The sequence below is a fragment of the Euleptes europaea genome, chromosome 7 (genome assembly GCF_029931775.1).
Source record: "Euleptes europaea isolate rEulEur1 chromosome 7, rEulEur1.hap1, whole genome shotgun sequence".
Classification (NCBI taxonomy): domain Eukaryota; kingdom Metazoa; phylum Chordata; class Lepidosauria; order Squamata; family Sphaerodactylidae; genus Euleptes; species Euleptes europaea.
This window is the reverse complement of record NC_079318.1, coordinates 98,056,838-98,077,886: the sequence shown is the minus strand read 5'-3', so window position 1 is coordinate 98,077,886 and position 21,049 is coordinate 98,056,838. Positions and strand designations below refer to the sequence as shown.

The 21,049-nt window shown below is 50.1% G+C and overlaps 1 protein-coding gene across 1 annotated transcript in view; it reads left to right on the top strand.

Annotated features, from left to right (window-relative positions):
* Nucleotides 1-19,896, top strand: part of SNX27 (sorting nexin 27) — a 65,082-nt gene extending 45,186 nt beyond the window's left edge. The window contains exons 3-13 of the mRNA XM_056852560.1: nucleotides 3,667-3,859; nucleotides 4,498-4,562; nucleotides 6,007-6,111; nucleotides 6,621-6,699; nucleotides 7,751-7,914; nucleotides 8,752-8,841; nucleotides 9,741-9,890; nucleotides 12,799-12,927; nucleotides 13,204-13,263; nucleotides 19,596-19,658; nucleotides 19,804-19,896. Coding sequence (XP_056708538.1) covers nucleotides 3,667-3,859; nucleotides 4,498-4,562; nucleotides 6,007-6,111; nucleotides 6,621-6,699; nucleotides 7,751-7,914; nucleotides 8,752-8,841; nucleotides 9,741-9,890; nucleotides 12,799-12,927; nucleotides 13,204-13,263; nucleotides 19,596-19,658; nucleotides 19,804-19,851 — 1,146 coding nt within the window. The 3' untranslated portion in view covers nucleotides 19,852-19,896. The remainder of the gene's footprint in view (nucleotides 1-3,666; nucleotides 3,860-4,497; nucleotides 4,563-6,006; nucleotides 6,112-6,620; nucleotides 6,700-7,750; nucleotides 7,915-8,751; nucleotides 8,842-9,740; nucleotides 9,891-12,798; nucleotides 12,928-13,203; nucleotides 13,264-19,595; nucleotides 19,659-19,803) is intronic.
* Nucleotides 19,897-21,049: the final 1,153 nt, after the last annotated feature.

Genomic DNA, 21,049 nt, shown 5'->3' with positions numbered 1-21,049 from the left:
CGAGCTACTGTTTTGGAAACAAAAGTCTTTTTGGCCGAACTTCCAAGAACACGTCAGGCGAGAAACAAAGCTGTGGATACTGGAAAACAAACCGGCTGAATTGTGGTGGCGAAAAGCTTCCCCCCCTCCAATTCTACGCTTGGATCACGGTTGTGAAAGCAGAGTTAATCTGTGCTTTTATTGAAGAAGAGAAAGAATTGGTTTTTAATACCCCGCTTTTCTCGATCTTCACGGAGTCTCAAAGCTAGTTACACTTCCCTTCCCCTCCCCGCAACAGACACTTTGTGAAGCAGGTGGGGCTGAGAGAGTTCGGAGAGAACTGTGACTGGCCCCAGGTCACCCAGCAGGCTTCATGTGGAAGAGCGGTGAGTCGAACCAGGCTCACCAGATTAGAGTCCGCCTCTCAGGTGGAGGAGCGGGGAATAAAAACCCCGGTTCTCTAGATTAGAGTCTCCCACTCTTAACCACCACACCACGCAGATGAGGACTGCAAACCATGTGGGATTTTAGCTAGCCCAAGGTCACCCAGCAGGCTTAGTTGTGGAGGAGCAGGGAATCGAACCCGGTTCTCCGGATTAGAGTCCGCCTCTCCTAACCACCACACCACGCCGGCTCTTTACCGGCTTTGTCTGCACCCCCAGCCCTGTTCCGCAGACGTGCCTTTTATTTTTAGACAGCATTTGACACTTCCAGCGGTTGCGTTTTGGGAGCCAAAAGGTGATAGAAACAGGAGTTACAGTGGTAGTCTTTTTCCTTAAAAAAAACAAAAAACAAAAGGAACAAAAACAAAGGCTGTGGAGCGTGGCAGCAGCTGTTCGCGTGGTGCAATGCCATAAGATGCTTGTTTGGGTGGCGGGCCAGACGGCCCTGGCCGTAAGACCGATCAAATGCCGCTCCCCGTGGAGCTTGCTCAAGATTGAGACCGCAGGGTCGCTTGATCTTCCCGAGAATTGCTGGACGCCAGCGCATGAAGCCGTCTCTGATGCCGTGGTACCGCTGGTCTTGCGGCGGCATCTTTCCTGGCCCTGCTTTTGCCAGCGTGGTGGTTAAGAGCGGTGGTTTGGAACGGTGGACTCTGAGCTGGAGAACCGGGTTCGATTCCCCATTCCTCCACATGAGCGGCAAGTGCTAATCTGGTGAACTGGATTGGTTTCCCCACTCCTCCACGTGAAGCCTGCTGGGTGACCTTGGGCTGGTCACAGATCTCTTAGAGCTCTCTCAGCCCACCCTACCTCACAGGGTGTCTGTGGTGGGGAGGGGAAGGTGATTGTTAGCTGGTTTGATTCTTCCTTGAGCGGTAGAGAAAGTTGGCATATAAAAACCAGCTCTTCTTCTTCTGAGACCCTTGAGTTGCAGATGCTGGAGATGGAGGCTGGGATCTTTTCTCGTGCAAACTCTGTGCGCTGCCAGTGCTCTGGGGAGGATGTGGGGTTGCCAACTCCAGGTTAGGAAATGCCTGGCGGTTATGGGGGTGGAGCCTGTCAAGGAGCAATGTCTGCGGAGGGGAGGGACCTCAGCGGGGTATACGCCATAGGCCCCACCCTCCAAAGCAGCCATTTTTGGCAGGGGAGCTGATCTGGAGATCTGTTATAATTCCAGGAAGATCTCTAGGCCCCACCTTAATGCCGGCAACCCTAGGGGGATGTCAGATTCTTAAAAAACCACACCACCTATAGAATTGGAAGGAATCTCCAGGGTCATCTAGTCCAACCCCTTGCACAGCGCAAGAAATTCACAACTACCCCACCCCCCGGATCCCTGGCTAATTTTGCCTGGAGGTATCGCCAGTTAAAGGGACTAGGCAAGTAGGTGATGGGAAAGACCCCTGCCTGAGAGCCATGGAGCGTTGATAAATCAGACTGATAACATACAATTGTTGGGGGAATGGGAGGCATGGAGAATTTACTGTGAAAATCAATTTGTAATAGGTTCATTTAAAGGATATTCTTTGATTTAATCTCTTATATATACTTTGTACTATGGCTATATTAAGGTAGTTAATTAACATATTTTTACCAAGATAAGATACCTATATTTTAATCAAATAATATGAGGATTAATTCTGTTAACAAAAGTATATACAATTTATTTTTAGATGGAAGGGAGTGAGGGGAAAGTCATTTTAAGTTTAAATCACTATGTTTAATAGTTTCATACTACTTGTATTAATTTTTAATAATAGATGATGATTTATATGTTGATACTTTAAATGAAGAAAATAATAATAAAAATTTTTTTTAAAAAGAGAGGGGCCGTGGCTCAAAGGTAGAACTTCTGCTTGGCATGCAGAAGGTCCCAGGTTCAATCCCCGGCACCTCCAGTTAAAGGGACTAGGGAAACAGGTGGTGTGAAAGACCTCTGCCTGAGACCCTGGAGAGCCATGGAGAGGGGCCGTGGCTCAGTGGTAGAGCCTCTGCCTGGCATGCAGAAGGTCCCAGGTTCAATCCCCGGCATCTCCAGTTAAAGGGACTAGGCAAGTAGGTGATGGGAAAGACCTCTGTCTGAGACCCCCGAGAGCCACTGCCAGTCAGAGTAGACAATACTGGCCTTGATGGACCAATGGTCTGATTCAGTATAAGGCAGCTTCATGTGTACATGTGAGGGAAATGGTGGGGCCAATTTTAGGAGTTACGTTTCTAGGCCCACGCATGTGCCCAGCTTAAAAGTCATTTTTTAAAAATTCCTTAGGCTTCAGAAGGAAAATTTGATAGCCGATTTTGCAATCTGGGATTTTTCTCAGCCTCAGAGAGGAGAAGTGTCTTGCACGCAACAGCAGTTAAAGTTTCTCGACGGAATTAATTTTTTTCAGTCCCAGCTACATTGAGGGGGGAACCCCAAAACGTTTCTGCAGGCACAGGCCATGCTGCAGATATGGAGAGCCCAGGAAAGCTGGGTTCATTCTCCTGTTCATCCACGAAGCTCATAGAACGGCCCTTCTGAACAACTCATACCCTGTCACACATGCTGAATGAGGGTGAAGAAGGAGGAGGTGGTTTTTATATGCCGACTTTCTCTACCGCTTAAGGAAGAATCAAACCGGCTTACAATCACCTTCCCTCCCCCTCCCCACAACAGACACCCTGTGAGGTAGGTGGGGCTGAGAGAGCTGTGACTAGCCCAAGGTCTCCCAGCTGGCTTTGTGCGTAGGAATGGGGAAAACAAATCCAGTTCACCAGATTAACATCCACCACTCATGTTGAGGAGTGGAGAATCAAACCCGGTTCTCCAGATCAGAGTCCACCGCTGTTAACCACTACACCACGCTGGCTTTCTACACCACGCTGGCCCGTTCAGTCCACTTCTAATGCACTTCAGCGATTATTTGCGAGTGGATTTTTTACTGTTTCACACGGTAACTGAAAGCGGATTGAAAGTGCGCGTGAGCGTGGACATGTCTCTCAGCCTGACCTGCCTTATTGGGCGCTTGCAGTGATAAGATGAGCTAGGAACAATCCAATATTTTGAGCAGTAGAAAAAGTCTCGCATAAAAATGAAACTCATTTCTAAAAAGGTCGAAATGGTTGCCCCGAAAGCATTCAGAAAAGTCAAACCCCTTTTGGGAAAGTCCTCTTATGAAAGCCCCCCAAATTGAAGTCTGGCCTGACGATGGAAATCCTTGAACCTGCTTCTGTTTCTCTTTCCTCTTTCGTGCTCCCCCCCTTCTAGGTTTACAATGTTTACATGGCGGGCCGGCAGCTGTGTTCGAAGCGGTATCGCGAGTTCGCCATCCTGCACCAGAACCTGAAGCGAGAGTTTGCCAACTTCACTTTCCCGCGCCTGCCGGGCAAATGGCCCTTCTCGCTATCGGAACAGCAGCTAGACGCCAGGAGGCGGGGGCTGGAGGAGTACCTGGAAAAGGGTAGGTGGCTGGGCTTTCCGGTCCTAAAGTCCTTGGGGGGGGGGGCAGTCACGAAAAACTTCAGCGTGGCGTGTGGAGTTGCCCAAACCCCCCCCCCCAAATCTGGTAAATTTCAGGTTCGGGCTTACTGGGCCTGTTTTTTCTGTAAACCCGAAGTAAGGCAAATACCCATACCGGTAAATATGGGTATTCGGCTTATTTCCGGGTTCACCGGAAAAATTCGGGCCCTATAGGGATTGTTTGGGGAAGCTCCTGGGAGGGGGGCATTTTTCGAGGTAGAGCCCCCAAATTCGCAGCATAGGTTGAAGGCTTTAGGGGAAACAACTGGGTGGTGGGGAGGGGAGAAACGGGGCGGTTGAGGGGAGACAGGATACGGATCAATATGAGCACAGTAAGCGCGATACGTGAAACTCCTTAGGCTGGTGTTCTGGGTGGGGTCACATTTGCCACAGAGAGAAAAACAGTTGTGGTTCGGCGTCTGGGAAGGTGGGATTAGCCCCCGACTGAGGCATCTCCAGGGACAGAGTCCTGCAAATCCAGCTTGAGTTTGGTAGAAGCACCCTTCTCTCGTCATGCCCTCTTCCCTTTCTGCGTCCGGCTAAGTCGCTGAACGTGGCCGTTGTTCTTGGTTCCCGCAGTGTGTTCCATCCGAGTCATTGGGGAGAGCGACGTCATGCAGGAGTTCTTGTCGGAATCGGATGAGGTAAGCCACCAGGTGGATTTTGGCAGTGGAAGTTGTGGTTTTGATCGTCTGCCATTAAAGACCTGAAGGAGCGTGTCTGGGAAATGTCTCTGCCTCGGACGAACAGGCATCCTTTCTGCAGATCTGCTTCCTGGGGGGGCAAAATTTGCTGAGACTGCACTGATGGCGCTATTAGAGGCTCAGTGGAGATAGTTCTCTTGAGTCTAGAGAGCTGCTCTATAAAATGGTGCTACATCCTGCCTCTTCACCGGCGTGCATCCAACCATCCTTGCATGGAAAGCCATTTTCCCCTACATTCCTCTCCGTTCCTGTAGCCCCTCAGTATAAGGCACCTTCATGTGTTCAAAGGGTGTCTCTGAGTCAACTGCCTAGTGGTTTCTCCCCCTTTTGAGCAACCCCAGCAAAGCTGACGGGCAGGGAGTTCCGAACCACTTCCCACAACTTGAAGTTGGTTTGTGGAGTTCACCACCACGGGCTACAAAGGTGGCTTATGCGAGGGATCCAGTAACCAAGAAGGTTGACGAAAAGCCTAATAGCAGAAGAAAGAGAGTTGGTTTTTATATGCCGACTTTCTCTACCACTTAAGGGAGAATCAGACCGGCTCACAATCACCTTCCCTTCCCCTCCCCACAACAGGCATCCCGTGAGGTAGGTGGGGCTGAGAGAGCTCTAAGAGAGCTGTGAGTAGCCCAAGGTGTCACCCAGCTGGCTTCATGGGTAGGGGTGGGGAAACCAACCCAGTTCCCCAGATTAGCCTCCGCTAATCAAACCTGTACTTCAGATTAAAGTCCACCGCTCTAAACCACCGCTCTTAACCACTACACCACTAATCACTATATTAAATACTAATGGGTTGCATATGTTAAATTAACAAAGCTGTAATGCCTGACAAATAGTAAAAAATTCAGTTAAATCCAAACGTGTTTTGGCCACAAGGCCTTTAGTGGTACAAATTATTTGCAGGTTTTTTGCTTCCTGAATGTGGAAATACATACCATGGATGAAACAGAGGGGGAGTGGGGGGAAAGACCCAACGTAAAAAAACAAAGTTGGATACCCAAAAGGTTGGGTGAAACAAGACCTAAATAAGACAATGAAATATATTTATTATAAAGCGCTTATGCACATACTAAAAACAAGCCCGTTTGGCAACAGATACTGGGTTGATAATATCTCAGAAGCTTCTCATATTGTTATTGCTGTTATTGTTGTTATTGTTGTTATTATTATGGAATCTGCCCCGGTCATGTAGATTTCAAGGGCACTTGGTGAGGAGTTGATGCACCCGGAGCGGCTTCCTTTCCCTTCCCTGGCACAGTTATGCGACAAAATAATTGAAGGGCCATCTTTGCAGGCTGTGGGTAAATCAGACCCTTAATCTAATGAAAAGAGAATTTAAAAACAAAACAAAAAAACCTGGCATTTTGTGCTCATTGCCTTCCAGAATTACAACGGAGTTTCAGACGTGGAACTTCGAGTGGCGCTACCAGACATCACAACGGTGACTGTCCGGGTCAAGAAGAACAGCACCACAGACCAGGTGTACCAGGTAAGGACCAGGTCCCCCAGAGATCTGATGGAAATGTTTATTCATTTGTTGATTTATTGCACTTTTACCCTGCCCTCCCTGGCCCAAAGGCCAGGCTCAGGGCGGCTCACAAATACAAACAATAAAATCAGTAAAAGCCCTTAAAATATAATTTAAATATGTTTAAAGTAGCCCAAATCATTCAATAAACAGTCTCCTTGACAGTGCTAAAATCACATAATAATGGTCTGCAGCATAATAGATGGAACTCACCTCCCCCTAAATAAGGAGAAGGGCTCAACCGTGTGAAGAAGCTCAATTACTGTTATCAGTGACTAAATCTATAGGATTTATACCTCACTGAAAGGTATGTTTCCTTGTTAGAAATAGCCACCCCAAGCAGTGAGGCAATCTAATTGAATCAGACTTTATTGCTAACTTCAGAAATTATTGTTTGAGTTAAAAAAATAAAACTTTATTTTTAAGAAGTTACAATTTAAAAAAATTGCCTTCGTTTTCTTCTCTTCCAGGCTGTGGCTGCCAAAGTTGGGATGGACAGCACGACCGCAAACTACTTTGCGTTGTTCGAGGTGATCAATCACTCCTTTGGTAAGAACTGGGTTTATGCGGAGGAATTGCTTCGATTGGGGTCATCCTTCTGCGCGCACAAAAGCTTTCCTTTAGGGCAGGGGTGTCAAACATCAGGCCCGCGGGCTGGATCCGGCCCCTTGAGTACTCTTATCTGGCCCGCAAGCCAGCTGAGGAAGCCCCCCCACCACTCTCGATCTGTGCTGGCGAGGCATGGCCCGGCCAAGTGACATTTATATCATATCCGGCTCTTGTAATAATTGAGTTCGACACCTCTGCTTGAGAGTATGCAGAGCATGCACCCTTCTAACGGGTTCTGGTTGGGGGAGGGTTGCCCAGTGCTCAGGAACAAAAAACATTGCCCCCGTCCATCACCCAGAAGGAGGGCATGTGTGGGGAGGGGGGCGTCTCTCACATTAGGGAAAGATCAGTCTGGCCCTAGTGTAGGGCTCCCTGGAGGAATCTGTTTCTCCCTCCCCACACATGCCCACGTGGTGTAATGGTTAAGAGCAGTGGTTTGGAGCATAAGATTCTGATCTGGAGACCCGGATTCAATTCCCCACTCCTCCACATGAGCAACAGAGGCCAATCTGGTGAACCAGGTTGGTTTCTCCACTCCTACGCATGAAGCCAGCTGGGTGACCTTGGGCCAGTCATGCTCTCTCAGCCTCACCTACCTCACAGGGCATCTGTTGTGGGGAGGGGAAGGGAAGGTGATTGTAAGCCGATTTGATTCTCCCTTAAGTGGGAGAGAAAGTAGGCATACAAAAACCAACTCTTCTTCTCCTCCGACTCCATCGTCGTCTTCTTCATCATCATCAGCTGCCTGGAGGAGTCTGTGTCTCCTTCCCTTCCAAGAAAGGGCTCTTCATCTGCCCTGTGGTCATAGAAATTAAGAGGGAGGGTGTTGTGCCCCCCCCCAGTGTATCAGTCAAACCCAGTTCTCCAGATTAGAATCTGCCACTCTTAATCACTACACCACGCTGGTAAGTAAAAAATAAGAGAACACACAAAGCTCTCTCTGTGTGGTAATGGTTGTCCGTCCTTTCCTTTCCGGCCCGTCTTTGCGCAGTGCGGAAGCTGGCGCCCAACGAGTTCCCTCACAAGCTCTACGTGCAGAACTACACCTCGGCCGTGCCGGGGACCTGCCTGACCATCCGGAAGTGGCTCTTCACCACCGAAGAGGAAGTCCTTCTGAATGACAACGACCTGGCAGTCACCTATTTCTTCCATCAGGTGGGTGCCTTAGGGCGGTCTCCGCTCACAAGCCTGTGAGGGTTACAGGATCACAGGGGCGGGAAGCGCACAGCCTCTGGGTCCCTCAGCGGGTGGCTCTCGTTACTACTTTTCTGAATTGTGGGTCTCCTTCCCATCAGTAGAGCCCTGCTGGATCGGACCAGGGGTCCATCCAGTCCAACATCCTGTCTCACCCAGTGGCCAACCAGTTTCTCTGGAGGTCCAGCAACAGGGCATAAGGACATAAGAAGAGCCATGTTGGATCAGACCAGTGAGGGTCCATCTAGTCCAGCATCCTGTCTCACACAGGTTCCTTTTCTCAACAAAACAAACTCACATCCGCCTTGAATAGAGGCTATTCCTGTCCACGGGAGGGGGCGGATCGCCAGTCTTAGATCCTTCTGAGCTAGAGATCTGCCAGGACCCACGAAGGGCCAGACCAAATGAGTTCACGGGCCTTAAACGGCCCCCTGGGCCTGATGTTCCCCACCCCTGATCTAAAGGCTTTTGAAAACATTGACGTTGTGAGCACTTTGGGAGCGGCAAGGGAGAACAGTTCAGGGAAGATAGTGGAATAGAATTAGACTCCAGATGTGCAGGCAGGTGGGAGAGGACGGGACCGAAAACTACAAGGTGAAACATTAAGCAGCCAGGAGCCAGTTCGAAGGGGTGGCGTGCGGAGAAGATCCAGAAAGTGGGGGAAGGGGCCTGGACAGCCCCCCATTCTCCTGCAAGGAGCTCAGAGTCCAGGGAAAGGGAAGCTGCTTAGTTAAGGAAGCCCCGCAGCCCCCAACTGAGCCTCGGGGCTGCCTCTGAATGACGCTGTTCTCATATCAGGCTGTCGATGATGTGAAGAAAGGGTACATCAAAGCGGAGGAGAAGTCCTATCAGTTGCAGAAGCTGTGCGAGCAGAGGAAGATGGTCATGGTAAGGCGATCCTGGTGGAAGCGAGTGGTTCGGGATCACGGGGCTGCGTGGCGTATAGGTTAAGAGCGCCGGACTCTAATCTGGAGAACCAGGTTCGATTCCCCGCTCCTCCGCATGAAACCAGCTGGGTGACCTGGGGCCAGTCACAGTCCCCTCCGAACTCTCTCAGCACCACCTACCTCACAAGGTGTCTGTTGGGGGTGTGGGAAGGGAAGACGATAGTGATCCGCTTTGCAGCTCCTTAAAGGTAAAGAAAAAATGGGGTATAAAAACCAGCTCTCCTTCTTCTTTGGATCTCACCTGGTAGGGCCGTGCCACTGGGGGCCCCAGGTTTGAATCCCCACTCTTCCGTGGGCGATCTTGGTTTGGTCATGCTCTCTCGGCCCTGAGCCCAGGGTCCCAAGGTGGCATACGTTGTTCCGTCCTACGTGTTAATCCCCGCAAGAACCTTGTGAGGTAGGTTAGGCCAAGCATGCGTGCCTGGCCCCAGGTCAGCCGGCACCTTTCAGTGGCAAAGTGGGTAATGGAACCTCCTAAATCAGGGGTATCAAACATGTGGCCCGTGGGCCAGATCCGGCCAACGGAGGGCTTTTCTCCAGTCCTCAGAGCCGAGGCAGCTAGTCCCCCTTCCCTCCTCCACTAACCTTTTCTGGGCTTCCTGGCCTGCTGCGGCCCGGTGCAGCTAGCCGGAAACCTTCCCCCCTCCCTCTCCAGGCATTCACTGGCCGCTGAAGCCCGGTGCGACCGGCTTGGAGCCATCCCCCTCCTTCCCCCTCACTCCCTTGGTGCGCACGGGCTTCTGAAGCCCAAACAAATAAATAAAGATGTGTGTCCTTCATTCAAATCCATCCTTCCCTTCTCTTCCTGTTTTTTCCTCCCCCTTATGTCTCCCGTCGCAGTACCTGAACATGTTGAGGACCTGCGAGGGTTACAACGAGATCATCTTCCCGCACTGCTCCTGCGACTCACGCCGGAAGGGGCACGTAATCACAGCCATCAGCATCAAGCACTTTAAACTCCACGCCTGCACCGAGGAGGGCCAGCTGGAGGTGAGCAGCCCCCGCGTACCGGGTGCGGACAAGTGGATCCCTTTGTGAGAGGCACCCCACATGGGGAAAGGGGCCGTATATCAGCGGAGGAGACCGTGATTTGCAAGGAGAACGTCCAAAGTGTATGTTTGCCGAGACGGGGTAAACGACGTGTAATTCATTGGAGGTTGCCAGATCTGGAGTCAGACCGTCTGTCCATCCAGCCCAGAACTGCATCTTCTGATTTGTCTCAGGCATGAATCTGAGAACCAGGATGGTGTAGTGGTTAGGAACGGTGGACTCTGATCTAGAGAACTGGGTTTGATTCCCCACTCCTCCACATGAGCAGAGGTCTGTAATCTGGTGAACCGGGTTCAATTCCCTATTCCATAGAATCATAGAGTTGGAAGGGATCACCAGGGTCATCTAGTCCAACCCCCTGCACAATGCAGGAAATTCACAACTACTTCCTCCACACACACCCAGTGACCCCTGCTCCATGCCCAGAAGATGGCCAAGATGCCTGCCCTCTCATCATCTGCCTAAGGTCACAGAACAGATGGCCATCTAGCCTCTGCTTAAAAACCTCCAGGGAAGGACAGCTTACCACTTCCTCCACATGGAGCCTGCTGGGTGACCTTGGGCTAGTCACAGTTCTCTCAGGACTGTCTCAGCCCCACCTACCTCACAAGGTGTCTGTTGGGGGGGGGGATGAATTGTGATTGTAAGCCAGTTTGATTCTCCTTAAAAAGGTAGAGAAAGTCAGCATATAAAAACCAGCTCTTCTTCTTTCCCAGTCCTGCTCTCTAAGGTCCTTTTTAACTGTGGAAGCAAAAGACTGAGCCAGACTCTTCTACAGTAAAAGAATGGTCTCTTTCACTGAGCCGCGGCCCTTTTTCCTTCCTTGGGCCATGAAAAATATTAGAGTTTTGGGAGTGACCGGGAAGAGATCAGGAGGCTCAGAGTTTATACAACTGAGCTTTCCCCTAGAATTTAAGAACGTGAAGCTGCAGGTTTTCCTAAGCAGAGAATTCCCCTCGTGAGCTGACTGACATCAGTGGATTTAGAAAGGGGTTCTCTTAACTTAGGAGGAACTGGACTCTTGCGTTCTACTGCTACAGACCGACTAACACTGATCCCCATCATGATCTATCTCTTACAAAGGGATTTCAAAGGGAGATTAGAAAGAGAAACTGATGAATTACAACTAATAATGATGCTTAAGACAATGCATTCTCCTGGACTGAATAGGGACCTGGGGTTCCTGTCTCATTACCAATACTGATTTCTCCATGCCTACTACCCCTCTGTATATCACACCTAATCCAATCAAGCCTGCTGTTTTCATTTACTTGCTACTGACATTTACATGCTATCGCCATGGGGTGTCTGAGTTTACTCTACATAAGGACCAATGGACTCATATTCTAGACCAGTGGTTCCCAAAGTGGGCAGTACCACCCTCTGGGGGTACAATTACCTAGGGGGGCACTAATAGGCAAGGGGGTAGCAGGGGGGCGCTAGAGGTGGGCCCCCTTCAGCTGTGTCGTTCACTAATTCACAATAGATCAAGCTATGGCACCATGCTGGCAAATTTTTTACACAGACTCTGAAGAGCTGGTACCACTGGATCAAGTTAATCGGTTTTGTTGGATACATTTCAACTAAAAAGGTTTTTATTTGATTTTGAATAGATGTGCAATTAATTGCTACTGTTTTGAAATTTTATTGTTATTATCTTCTTTAGTGAGTCATGCAAACCCCTATTTTGAATAATGCTTTTTCTGGGATAGGGTAGGGGGCGCTGGGGCTGAGTTTGTGGAACCAAGGGGGCGGTGGCCCGAAAAGTTTGGGAACCACTGATCTAGTCACGAAAGCTCCTGCCCTGCCAGAAATTTTGTTAGTATTTAAGTAAGGTGCTACTGGACTCTTGCTCTTTTCTGCTGCTGTGAATACTGTAAATGAATAAAAAACGGTGGGTCGCATCCTGTGGATCTGTTCTGCTGGCGGCGGCGCTTTCCCCAGCTGTGAAGCTAGCATCAGGGGAAGGCGCTGTTGTTAGCACAGCGGTTCTGTGGGATCCAACCCAATTGGTAATGAGACATGAAACCAGGGTCTCTATTCAATCCCAGAGAATGCATTGGGGCATGGATTTACATTTTCTATGGCCTTTATTGGGGTGGGGAAGGGCTAGTTCAGGCTTGTTTCCCAGACGGGGCAAAACCAAAACTGAATGCGTGCGGTCGCTCCTGATAACGCAAGAGAGCTTCTCCTTTTCCCTCCTGACCTCTGTCTCCTCTGTCGAGTGGGTGCAGAGGAGAGCGAAGAGGATGATCAGGGGCCTGGAGACAGGGCCCTATGAGGAAAGGCTGAGGGACTTGGGAACGTTCAGTCTGGAGAAGGGGAGGTTGAAGGGGGACAGGATTGCTCTCTTGAAGTATTTGAAGGGCTGTTTCTTTGAGGAGGGCAGGGAGCTGTTCCTGTTGGCAGCAGAGGATAGGACTCACAATAATGGGTTTAAATTGCGGGTGGAGAGGTACCAGCTGGATATTAGGGAAATATGTTTTTACAGTAGGAGTAGTTCAGCAGTGGTATGGGCTGCCTAGGGAGATGGTGAGCTCCCTCTCACTGGCAGTCTTTAAGCAGAGGCTGGACAAACACTTGTCAGGTATGCTCTAGGCCAGTGGTTCCCAAAGTGGGCAGTACCACCCCTGGGGGACGGTGGGATTACTGAGGGGGGCACTAAGGGGCATGGGGGCAGAAGGGGGCGCTAGACGTGGGCCCCTTCAACTGTGTGGTTGGATAGGTGGTCCCTTCCAAATCTACGATTCTATGATTGGATGCTCTAGGCTGATCCTGCATTGAGCAGGGGGTTGGACTAGATGGCCTCTATGGCCCCTTTCAACTTTATGATTCTATGTCTTTCCAGAACCAGGTAATAGCCTTTGAATGGGACGAGATGCAGCGATGGGACACAGACGAGGAAGGCATGGCTTTCTGCTTCGAATACGCCCGAGGAGAGAAGAAGCCGCGATGGGTTAAAATCTTCACCCCTTATGTAAGCGCCACCCATCTGCAGAGAGGAGAGCCAGCATGGGGGTGGGGGGGGCAGTGTGCGACTTGGATGCGATAGCTTCGACCAGCCACTGGGGGGCAGCAATGGCCCAGCGATTCGGGTTGCCACGGGCCTTTCCTTTGTCTTGACCTTCGGGGGCCAGAGGAGTTGTTCAGGGGTGGTCCGAGCAGGGAGGGCGTTGAGGGGGGTGCAGCCAGGGATGTGGGGGGTGGGGTGGGCCTGAGTCCTGAGAGCCGACTTTTTCTCTCTCTTGCACAGTTCAACTACATGCACGAGTGTTTCGAGCGGGTTTTCTGCGAGCTCAAGTGGCGGAAGGAGGTGAGAGAATTCTTCGGGCGAGGTTGTCAGCCCCAGGTTGGGAAATTCCAGGAGTTTATGGGTGGAGCCTGGGGAGGGTGGGGTGTGGGGAGGGGCCCCAGTGGGGGTAATGCCGTAGGATCCCCCGTTCAAAGCAGCGGTTTCCTCCAGGGGAACCGAGCTCTGTCATCTGGAAATTTGTTGTGATTCCGAGATACCTCCAGGCCACACTTGGAGGCTGGCAACCCTTTCCTCGGGGTTTCCTTGGGGCAGTGAGAAGCGTTGTTCTCTCTCTGAGAGAGAAGGGCATCTACGATTGGGTGTTACAGCTTCGCTTGCTTTGGGAGGCAGGACTTAAACAATTGTACTCCCACTTCCTGTCTCCTGGGAAACGCCCCTCTTCTTCTCCAGTTCTTTTCCTGCCTTGCTGATCGGGAGAGCGTCTTTTCGCAGCTCTCTGCATCAGCTATAGGAAAGATTATTTATTCCTTCCATTTTCTCTATCTTTTTCTTTACCTTTACCCTTAACCTCTGTGTACTTCTCTGTCGACTGTTTTCTTCTCACTTTGCCATTTTTTCCCTCTATCTGAGGGTAGAAAATATTTTCCCACCAAAACAACATGGCGGAGGATTGCCCCGATCATTACATTGCCCAGGGCGATCTTGACCCCTCCCTGTTAAAGCCGGCCCCGGACAGGGAGCAGCCCTCCTGCAGTAAATTGGCAGGCTCTAAGGGCAAAAGTAAAAAAGGGACTGCCGCGTCTAAGAAAAAGAAAGTCGGTTTGGCGCACGAAAAAGCGGCAAAACGCCTCCTTGCTGCCGCCTGCTCCAACAGAGCCCCGAAGGTGCAAAAAATGAGCACACAATCACAGCGGCTGGAAAGTTCTCAGGGACATATCGGCTTCGGTCGCTCCGTTCCCTGGAATTACGCAGGAGCATACAACGGCTATAGTCGTTACGACTCCAACCAGCGGCACGGAGCATACAGCGGCAGCCGCCGCTCCGACTCAGCCCGCCTTTCCACCAGACTTCCCAGGGCCGAGCACAGGGACCATGAGTGGTAATGTATTGCCGCCACCTTTTTCTGTGGGGGCGGGAGGATTGGATTTTTTAAGGGCTGAGCTGACCGTGCTAGTTAGAGACTCCTTCACAGAAGGCTTAAGAATGGTGCGTATGCCCTCCCCAGCCCCCTCCCGCAACGTCTCAGTCCCACAGGAGACTTCTCCACCTAGACATGGGCAAACTGGCATTCCCAGGCCAGAAGTCAGGGGAATAATAAAGGATTATCAAACTCTGCCTTAAAGGCTCAACCTACCTCTCGATCTCGGCAGCGGGAGCCTGATACCTCCCCCTTCTCTTCCAATGACGAAGAGAGAGAAAGAGAAGAAGGAGAGTTCTCCTCCAGTGGAGAGGAGACAGTTATGGAGAATAAACAAGATAGGATTTTTAATGCGGAGGACTTTCCCTCCTTACTGACCAAAAAGCTGGCAGCGCTTGACTTAACAGAGGAATCCAAAGCCCCTTCTTCTGAGAAACAGAAGGGGTCTAGGGAATTCTTCCATATGCACGGTGGCCCATCCAACTCAATCCCCGTTCCGGACTACTTTACCGGGTTAATCAAAGCTGAATGGGACAAGCCCATGGGGGGAAAACGTTTCCCTCTATTGGCAAAAAAGTTTTATAATTTAGCTACTGCTCCTGCCGAACTACTGAGCGTTCCAACAGTAGAGTCTCCAGTCTCTGCCCTACACTCAGCAGATCTGGCCACCGAGGAAGATCAGGTTATGATTAAGGACCCCGTGGACCACAAAGCAGATTTAGCCTGCAAACCGTCACACGAAGCCTCGGCTACCAGTGCCTCCATTACTTCGGCCCTGGTATCCAGGGCTGCTATTGTGTGGACCACAAAGCTAGGACAATTAATTCCTGAAGATGATAGAAATGCCCTAGAGGGCGTATCAAGAATCCTCAAGGCACTATCCTTCCTGGCAGATGCCACACTAGACACTATGATATCCTCCGCCAGAGCAATGGCCACTACTGCGGCTGTTAGAAGAGCACTGTGGGTCAGACCCTGGCAGGTGGAACACTGTTCCAAAGTAGGTCTTATGGCCTACCCTTACCAAGGCAGCAAATTGTTTCGAGGATTCCTTGGAGTCTATCTTGGTCGAAACCAGGGATAAAAAGAAGGCCCTCCCCAAGGTCATGCGTAGGGATAATAAATTCCAAAGTCAGACCCCCTTTCGATCCTTTCATACCCTGTCACGCTATAGACAGGATAATAGGAGAGGCCAGTGGAACTCCCAGCGTGGATCCTTTCGCAGGGGAGGACGATTTTCAAGATCCTCACAATTCTCCAATCCACAGTCGGGGGTGGGGGACAAGAACCCCCGACAACCAAAAACAGTGACTCCATCCTTCAGCATGTGGGGGGCAGGCTCACCCTGTTCCTGGACCAGTGGTCCTCCTCCAACCCATATTCTTGGGTACTTCAAATAATTTAACTGGGCTATCAAATGGAATTCTCCAAGTTCCCCCCAAACAGCGTAGTCTCTTCACCATGCTCTGTGACCAAAGAAAAACAACTGAGAACCTTGGTGGCCATACAACATCTTGTGGACATCCATACCATCGAGGAAGTCCCTCTCCCGGAACAACGACCAGGAATTTATTCTATCTTCTTTACTGTTCCAAAAAGAGATGGGAGTTGGCGCGCCATCCTCGATTTAAAATTCCTGAACAAATTCATCCATCGAATAAAAGTTCAGGATGGAGACGCTGAAATCAATCATCGAGGCGTTGAGACCAGGAGATTTCCTCACATCTGTGGACCTCAAAGAAGCATACCTTCATATTCCAATCCACCCATCCCACCGCAAATTTCTCCGGTTCCAGTACCTTCATCAACACTACCAATTCCGGGCCCTCCCATTTGGATTGACATTGGCATCGTGAGTATTCACCAAAGTGATGATAACCCTGGTGGTACTCGCACGCAAGAGGGGAATAAGGGTCCACCCCTACCTCAACAATCTTCTGATTTGTGCTTCCTCGAAGCAACAAAGCAGAGATCATACAGCTTGCAGATGATAGCAGATCATGGCTTCCTGACAAACTTCGAGAAGAGCCAATCGACACCATCCCAAAAAAATTCGCCATCTAGGTGTCTACATCAACACCATCTCCAACCTCCTCATCTTGCCAGAGGACAAAGTTCTCAAGGTATGCTCCATAGCCAAGAAGACGGAGACAGCCAGATCATCTCGGCTAATGTCCCTGGCCAAGCTCCAGGGATTGATGATATCGTGCATTCCTGCCGTGCAGTGGGTGAGATTGCACGCGAGGCCCCTTCAGGATATTTACCAGAAGGACATCACTCGGAAACGAGACAGAACTCTAGTCGTCCCCAAGCAGGTGAAGTCCAGCCTCACGTGGTGGTCGAAACCCACAAACCTGTCCAGGGGTCTAGCATTTATCAAACCCGCGCTGGTGGAGATTTTCACAGATGCTTGCCTCTCGGGTTGGGGAGCCACCTTCATGGGCCAGCCGGCTCAGGGAGTCTGGAATTCCTGGGAGAGGAAACTCAACATCAATGCCCTCGAGACCCAAGCCATCTTCAAGGCCCTGAAGTGTTTTCAGTCCCAGATTGAAGGGGCGGACCTCCTTGTCAGAACCGACAATGTTGCCGCAAAGGCACATATCAACAAACAGGGACGATCCTGTTCCGCGATTCTCAACAGGGAAGCCCGGCTACTTATGATCTGGGCCGAAGCCAACCTGTCTTCCATCACGGCAGAGCACATTCAGAGGGTCCTGAATGTGCAAGCGGACTGGCTCAGCAGGGAAAACCTGAGCGAAGCCGAATGATCCCTTCACCATGAAGTGTTCCGGCAAATCTCCCTGTGGTTCGGTCACCCGACAGTAGACCTGTTTGCAGCACACGGAAACCAACAGCTGCCAAGATTCTTCTCACACTACCGACAGCACGGAGCGGAGCAGACCGACGCCTTGGTGGCTCCATGGCCCAGCGAGCGGCTCTATGCCTTCCCTCCCCTTCCGCTGATACCAACGGTACTGCGACGTGTCCGGATGCTGAAAGCGTCGGTCGTGCTCGTGGCACCATATTGGCCACGCCGACCGTGGTTCCCAGCACTGATAGAGCTATCCACTCAGGAGCCCTGGAGACAACCGGACAGGACCTCCTCCATCAGGGGCCAATCTGCACCCCGACCCAGGCTGGTACAAGCTGACCGCCTGGGCATTGAAAGGGACAGGTTCCTAACATCAGGCTATTCCCCAGAGATCACTAACACCATCTTGGCGTCTAGAAGACCCTCCCCAATCAGGATATATAATACCTCTTGGAAGGCGTTCGCAAGATGGAGCCGTTGCAAACGTGTCAACCTGTTGAAACCGCACACGTCTGACATCCTTTCCTTCCTGCAGGACGGTCACAAGCAGGAACTATAGGCCTCTACACTTCGCAATCAGTTAGCTGCTATCGCCACGATAGTGCCCAGGGTTTCGGGTTTCCCACTGACCAAACACCCTCATGTTCTTAAGGGGCGTTACCCTGATCTCTCCCCCCGTCATCCATAGGTTCCCTACATGGAGCTTACATACGGTGTTGACGGCCCTAACAAAGCTGCCCTTTGAGCCTCTCCATCAGGTGGAGCTTAAATGGCTCCGAATGAAAAATCTATTCCTGACGACAGTGACCTCAGCCTGTAGAGTCTCGGAACTCAGGGCTCTTTCTGTTAGACCGGGCTTGTGTACATTCCACGCAGATAAGGTCATGTTAAGACCAGACCCATCCTTCTGCCCTAAAGTTAATTCTAGTTTCCACAGAGAACAGGAAATTGTACTACCCTCCTTTTGTCCAAACCCTAAAACGTCAAAAGAAAAGGAGTGGCATTCATTAGACTTAAGAAGAGCCCTGCGGGTTTACATTAGGCGAACAGGTGCTATCAGGACATCAGATTCGCTTTTCATTAATCTTTCTCCACCCAATAAGTGTAAACCCATGTCACGAACTACGATCAGCAGAACTATCAGAAACTGTATTTCCCAGACCTACAAGTCCAGTAGTCTACCCGTTCCTCCTAGGATTACTGCCCATTCCGTCAGGAGTGTGGCCACCTCCACTGCCTTCGACCGCAGGGCCTCGGTGGAGGAAATATGCCAAGCCGCAACGTGGTCAACTATTTCCACGTTCGTCAGGCACTACAAGTTGAACCTCTACTCATCGGCGGATGCTGCCTTTGGCAGGCGAGTTCTCCAGAGCGTACTGCAGGACGTCTAATTTCGCCCAGACACAGGACAGCTCTGATACGCCCCATCGTAGATTCCCTTCTCTCTCAGAGTGAGAACGAGCCTTGGATACTCATCGTGAAGGCTCCTTCTGCTCTGAGATACGAAGGGCATCTCCCCGCCCAGACGTCCAGAGGTATACACACAGTTAAAATAGTTGAATTATGACTTCAAATTTAATGTAAGGGGTTAACGAACTTAAGAGTAAAGGCAATTAGTCGTGGGCTGTCTACCCTATGTATCTGCCTTCAGTTACTATGTTAGGTACTTTATATGTACTTCTGTTCCTATGGTTCATGTTTAACCTTTCTCTGAGTTTATTTCATTCCTGAGGTATATATATTAGCCTCTTTTACTTGGAAAGTTTTCAAACTGGAGAAGAAGAGGGGCGTTTCCCAGGAGACAGGAAGTGGGAGTAAAATCGTTTAAGTCCTGCCTCCGAAGCAAGCAAAGCTGAAACACCCAGTCGTAGATGCCCTTCGTATCTCAGTGCAGAAGAAGCCTTCACGGAGAGTATCCAAGGCTCGTTCTGCAGTTTGTCCAAGTTCCATCCAAGATACATTTAGGGAGTGGACATGTTCATGGAGGAAAGGGCTATCTATGACTACTAGTCAAAATGGCTACTAGTCATGATGCATACCTATTCGCTCCAAGATCAGAGGAGCATGCCTGTTATATGAGGTGCTGTGGAACACAGGCAGGAGAATGCTGCTGCAGCCGTCTTGCTTGTGGGCCTCCTAGAGGCACCTGGTTGGCCACTATGTGAACAGTGCTGGACTTGATGGGCCTCGGTTTGATCCAGCATGGGTTTTCTTATGTTCATGCCTATTCTCTCCAGTATCTGAGGAGCTTGTCTATTATATTCTGTGCTGTGGAACAGAGGCAGGACAATGCTGCTGCAATTGTCTTGCTTGTGGGCTTCCTAGAGGCACCTGGTTGGGCCACTGTGTGAACATATTGCTGGACTCGATGGGCCTCGGCCTGATCCAGCAGGGCCTTTCTTATGTTCTTATGAGCCAACGCTAGTTCTGTCCTTTTCGTAGGTGGAAGAGGAAGCCACAGACAAGGATAACAAGAACTGTAGTAAAGACAATATGTGCAGCAAGGTAAGACTGGGAGGGGGTAGGGGCGGGGGGAAATCAGCCCACCGTGGGGGCCTTTGCTCTGTGTCTCCCCTGCAGCCTCTTTTTCACACCTCGCACGAATGCTCCAAGCGCCTTCTCTTCCTTCTCTTTCTTTTCTCTTTTCCAGAACATCTTTCAGATGATGCGGACACACCACAGAGACATCACAACTTAGCCTTGCGTCGCTGCGGATGAAATTAAAAAACACGTATTATCCCTTCCCCGCGCCCTCCTGAAATTAACACTTTAAAAATTAAAAACGGGAAAAAGAAAAAGGGGGGAAAAGTGGATTCACGGGTTGGATCCCACGGATCCATTCCGCTAACAGCGGCGCTTTCCCCGGAGCAAAGGAGCTTTCTTCCCCCCTTCTCCCCCCACGAACCCCCCCCCCCCCGGATGCAAGAGGCCGTTTGTTAGCAGAGGGGATCCGCGGGAGGCAGCCTATCGTATTATACAGCCCTTAAGCTAAATATTAATACCATTTGTGAATTTCATGTTAAGCAATGCTGGGGGAATTGGGGGTGGGGTGGGTGGGTTGGGACCAGCAGAGCCATCAGAAACAAGGGTGCGTATATGGGAGGGAGGTCAGATTCTTGCCAGCAAAAATTCGTGGTTTAGTCTCACTTGTCCCGTTCCCCCCCCCCCGTTGTTTGAAGATGGACTATTCTGAGAATTGTTTTTTCTTTTCTTTTTTAAACACAACTGGATATAGAAACTTACATCCATTTTGCACTGTTTGGACATATATATGTATGTATGTAAAAAAAAAAGTTATATGTACAAACTACCACACACGTATATACATATATATAATTTTTCATATTGACAGCTGTTACCTTTAGATTGCTTGCATTTCTTCATCGAGTTGTCCTCCCTTCTGGATCTGTGTCGTTATTTTGTAAGGGAATGCCCGGGGGGGTTAGGGGGGGAGGGTCGCCTTTAAGGGGGCCTGTCGTTTTTCGTGTCGAAGTAAGTTATGGTTGAAATGCTTTTTTTTTTTTTTTTGAGCGCCATAAAAATTTGAATCCAGAATCTGAAATCTTCAAAGTTTTGAATGTTAGAGTTCTGAATTTTCTCGTTAAATGTTTGGAGAGGATTAGGATTGAATTTAAGATGTTTACGGGAGGTTGGCAGGATAAGGAAACTTGAGATGTTAATACTCCGATTTGACAATACTTTTTGTTGTTGTTGCAACAGAACAACATTTGTTCCAACAGAACGACATTGTAAAAATTTGGGTACTTTCAAGATAAGTAGGGGTCACGGAGGATGTGTGTGGGGGGAAGGTAGTTGTGAATTTCCTGCATTGTTCAGGTGGTTGGACTAGATGACCCTGGGGACCCCTTCCAACTCTATGATTCTATGATAAGATA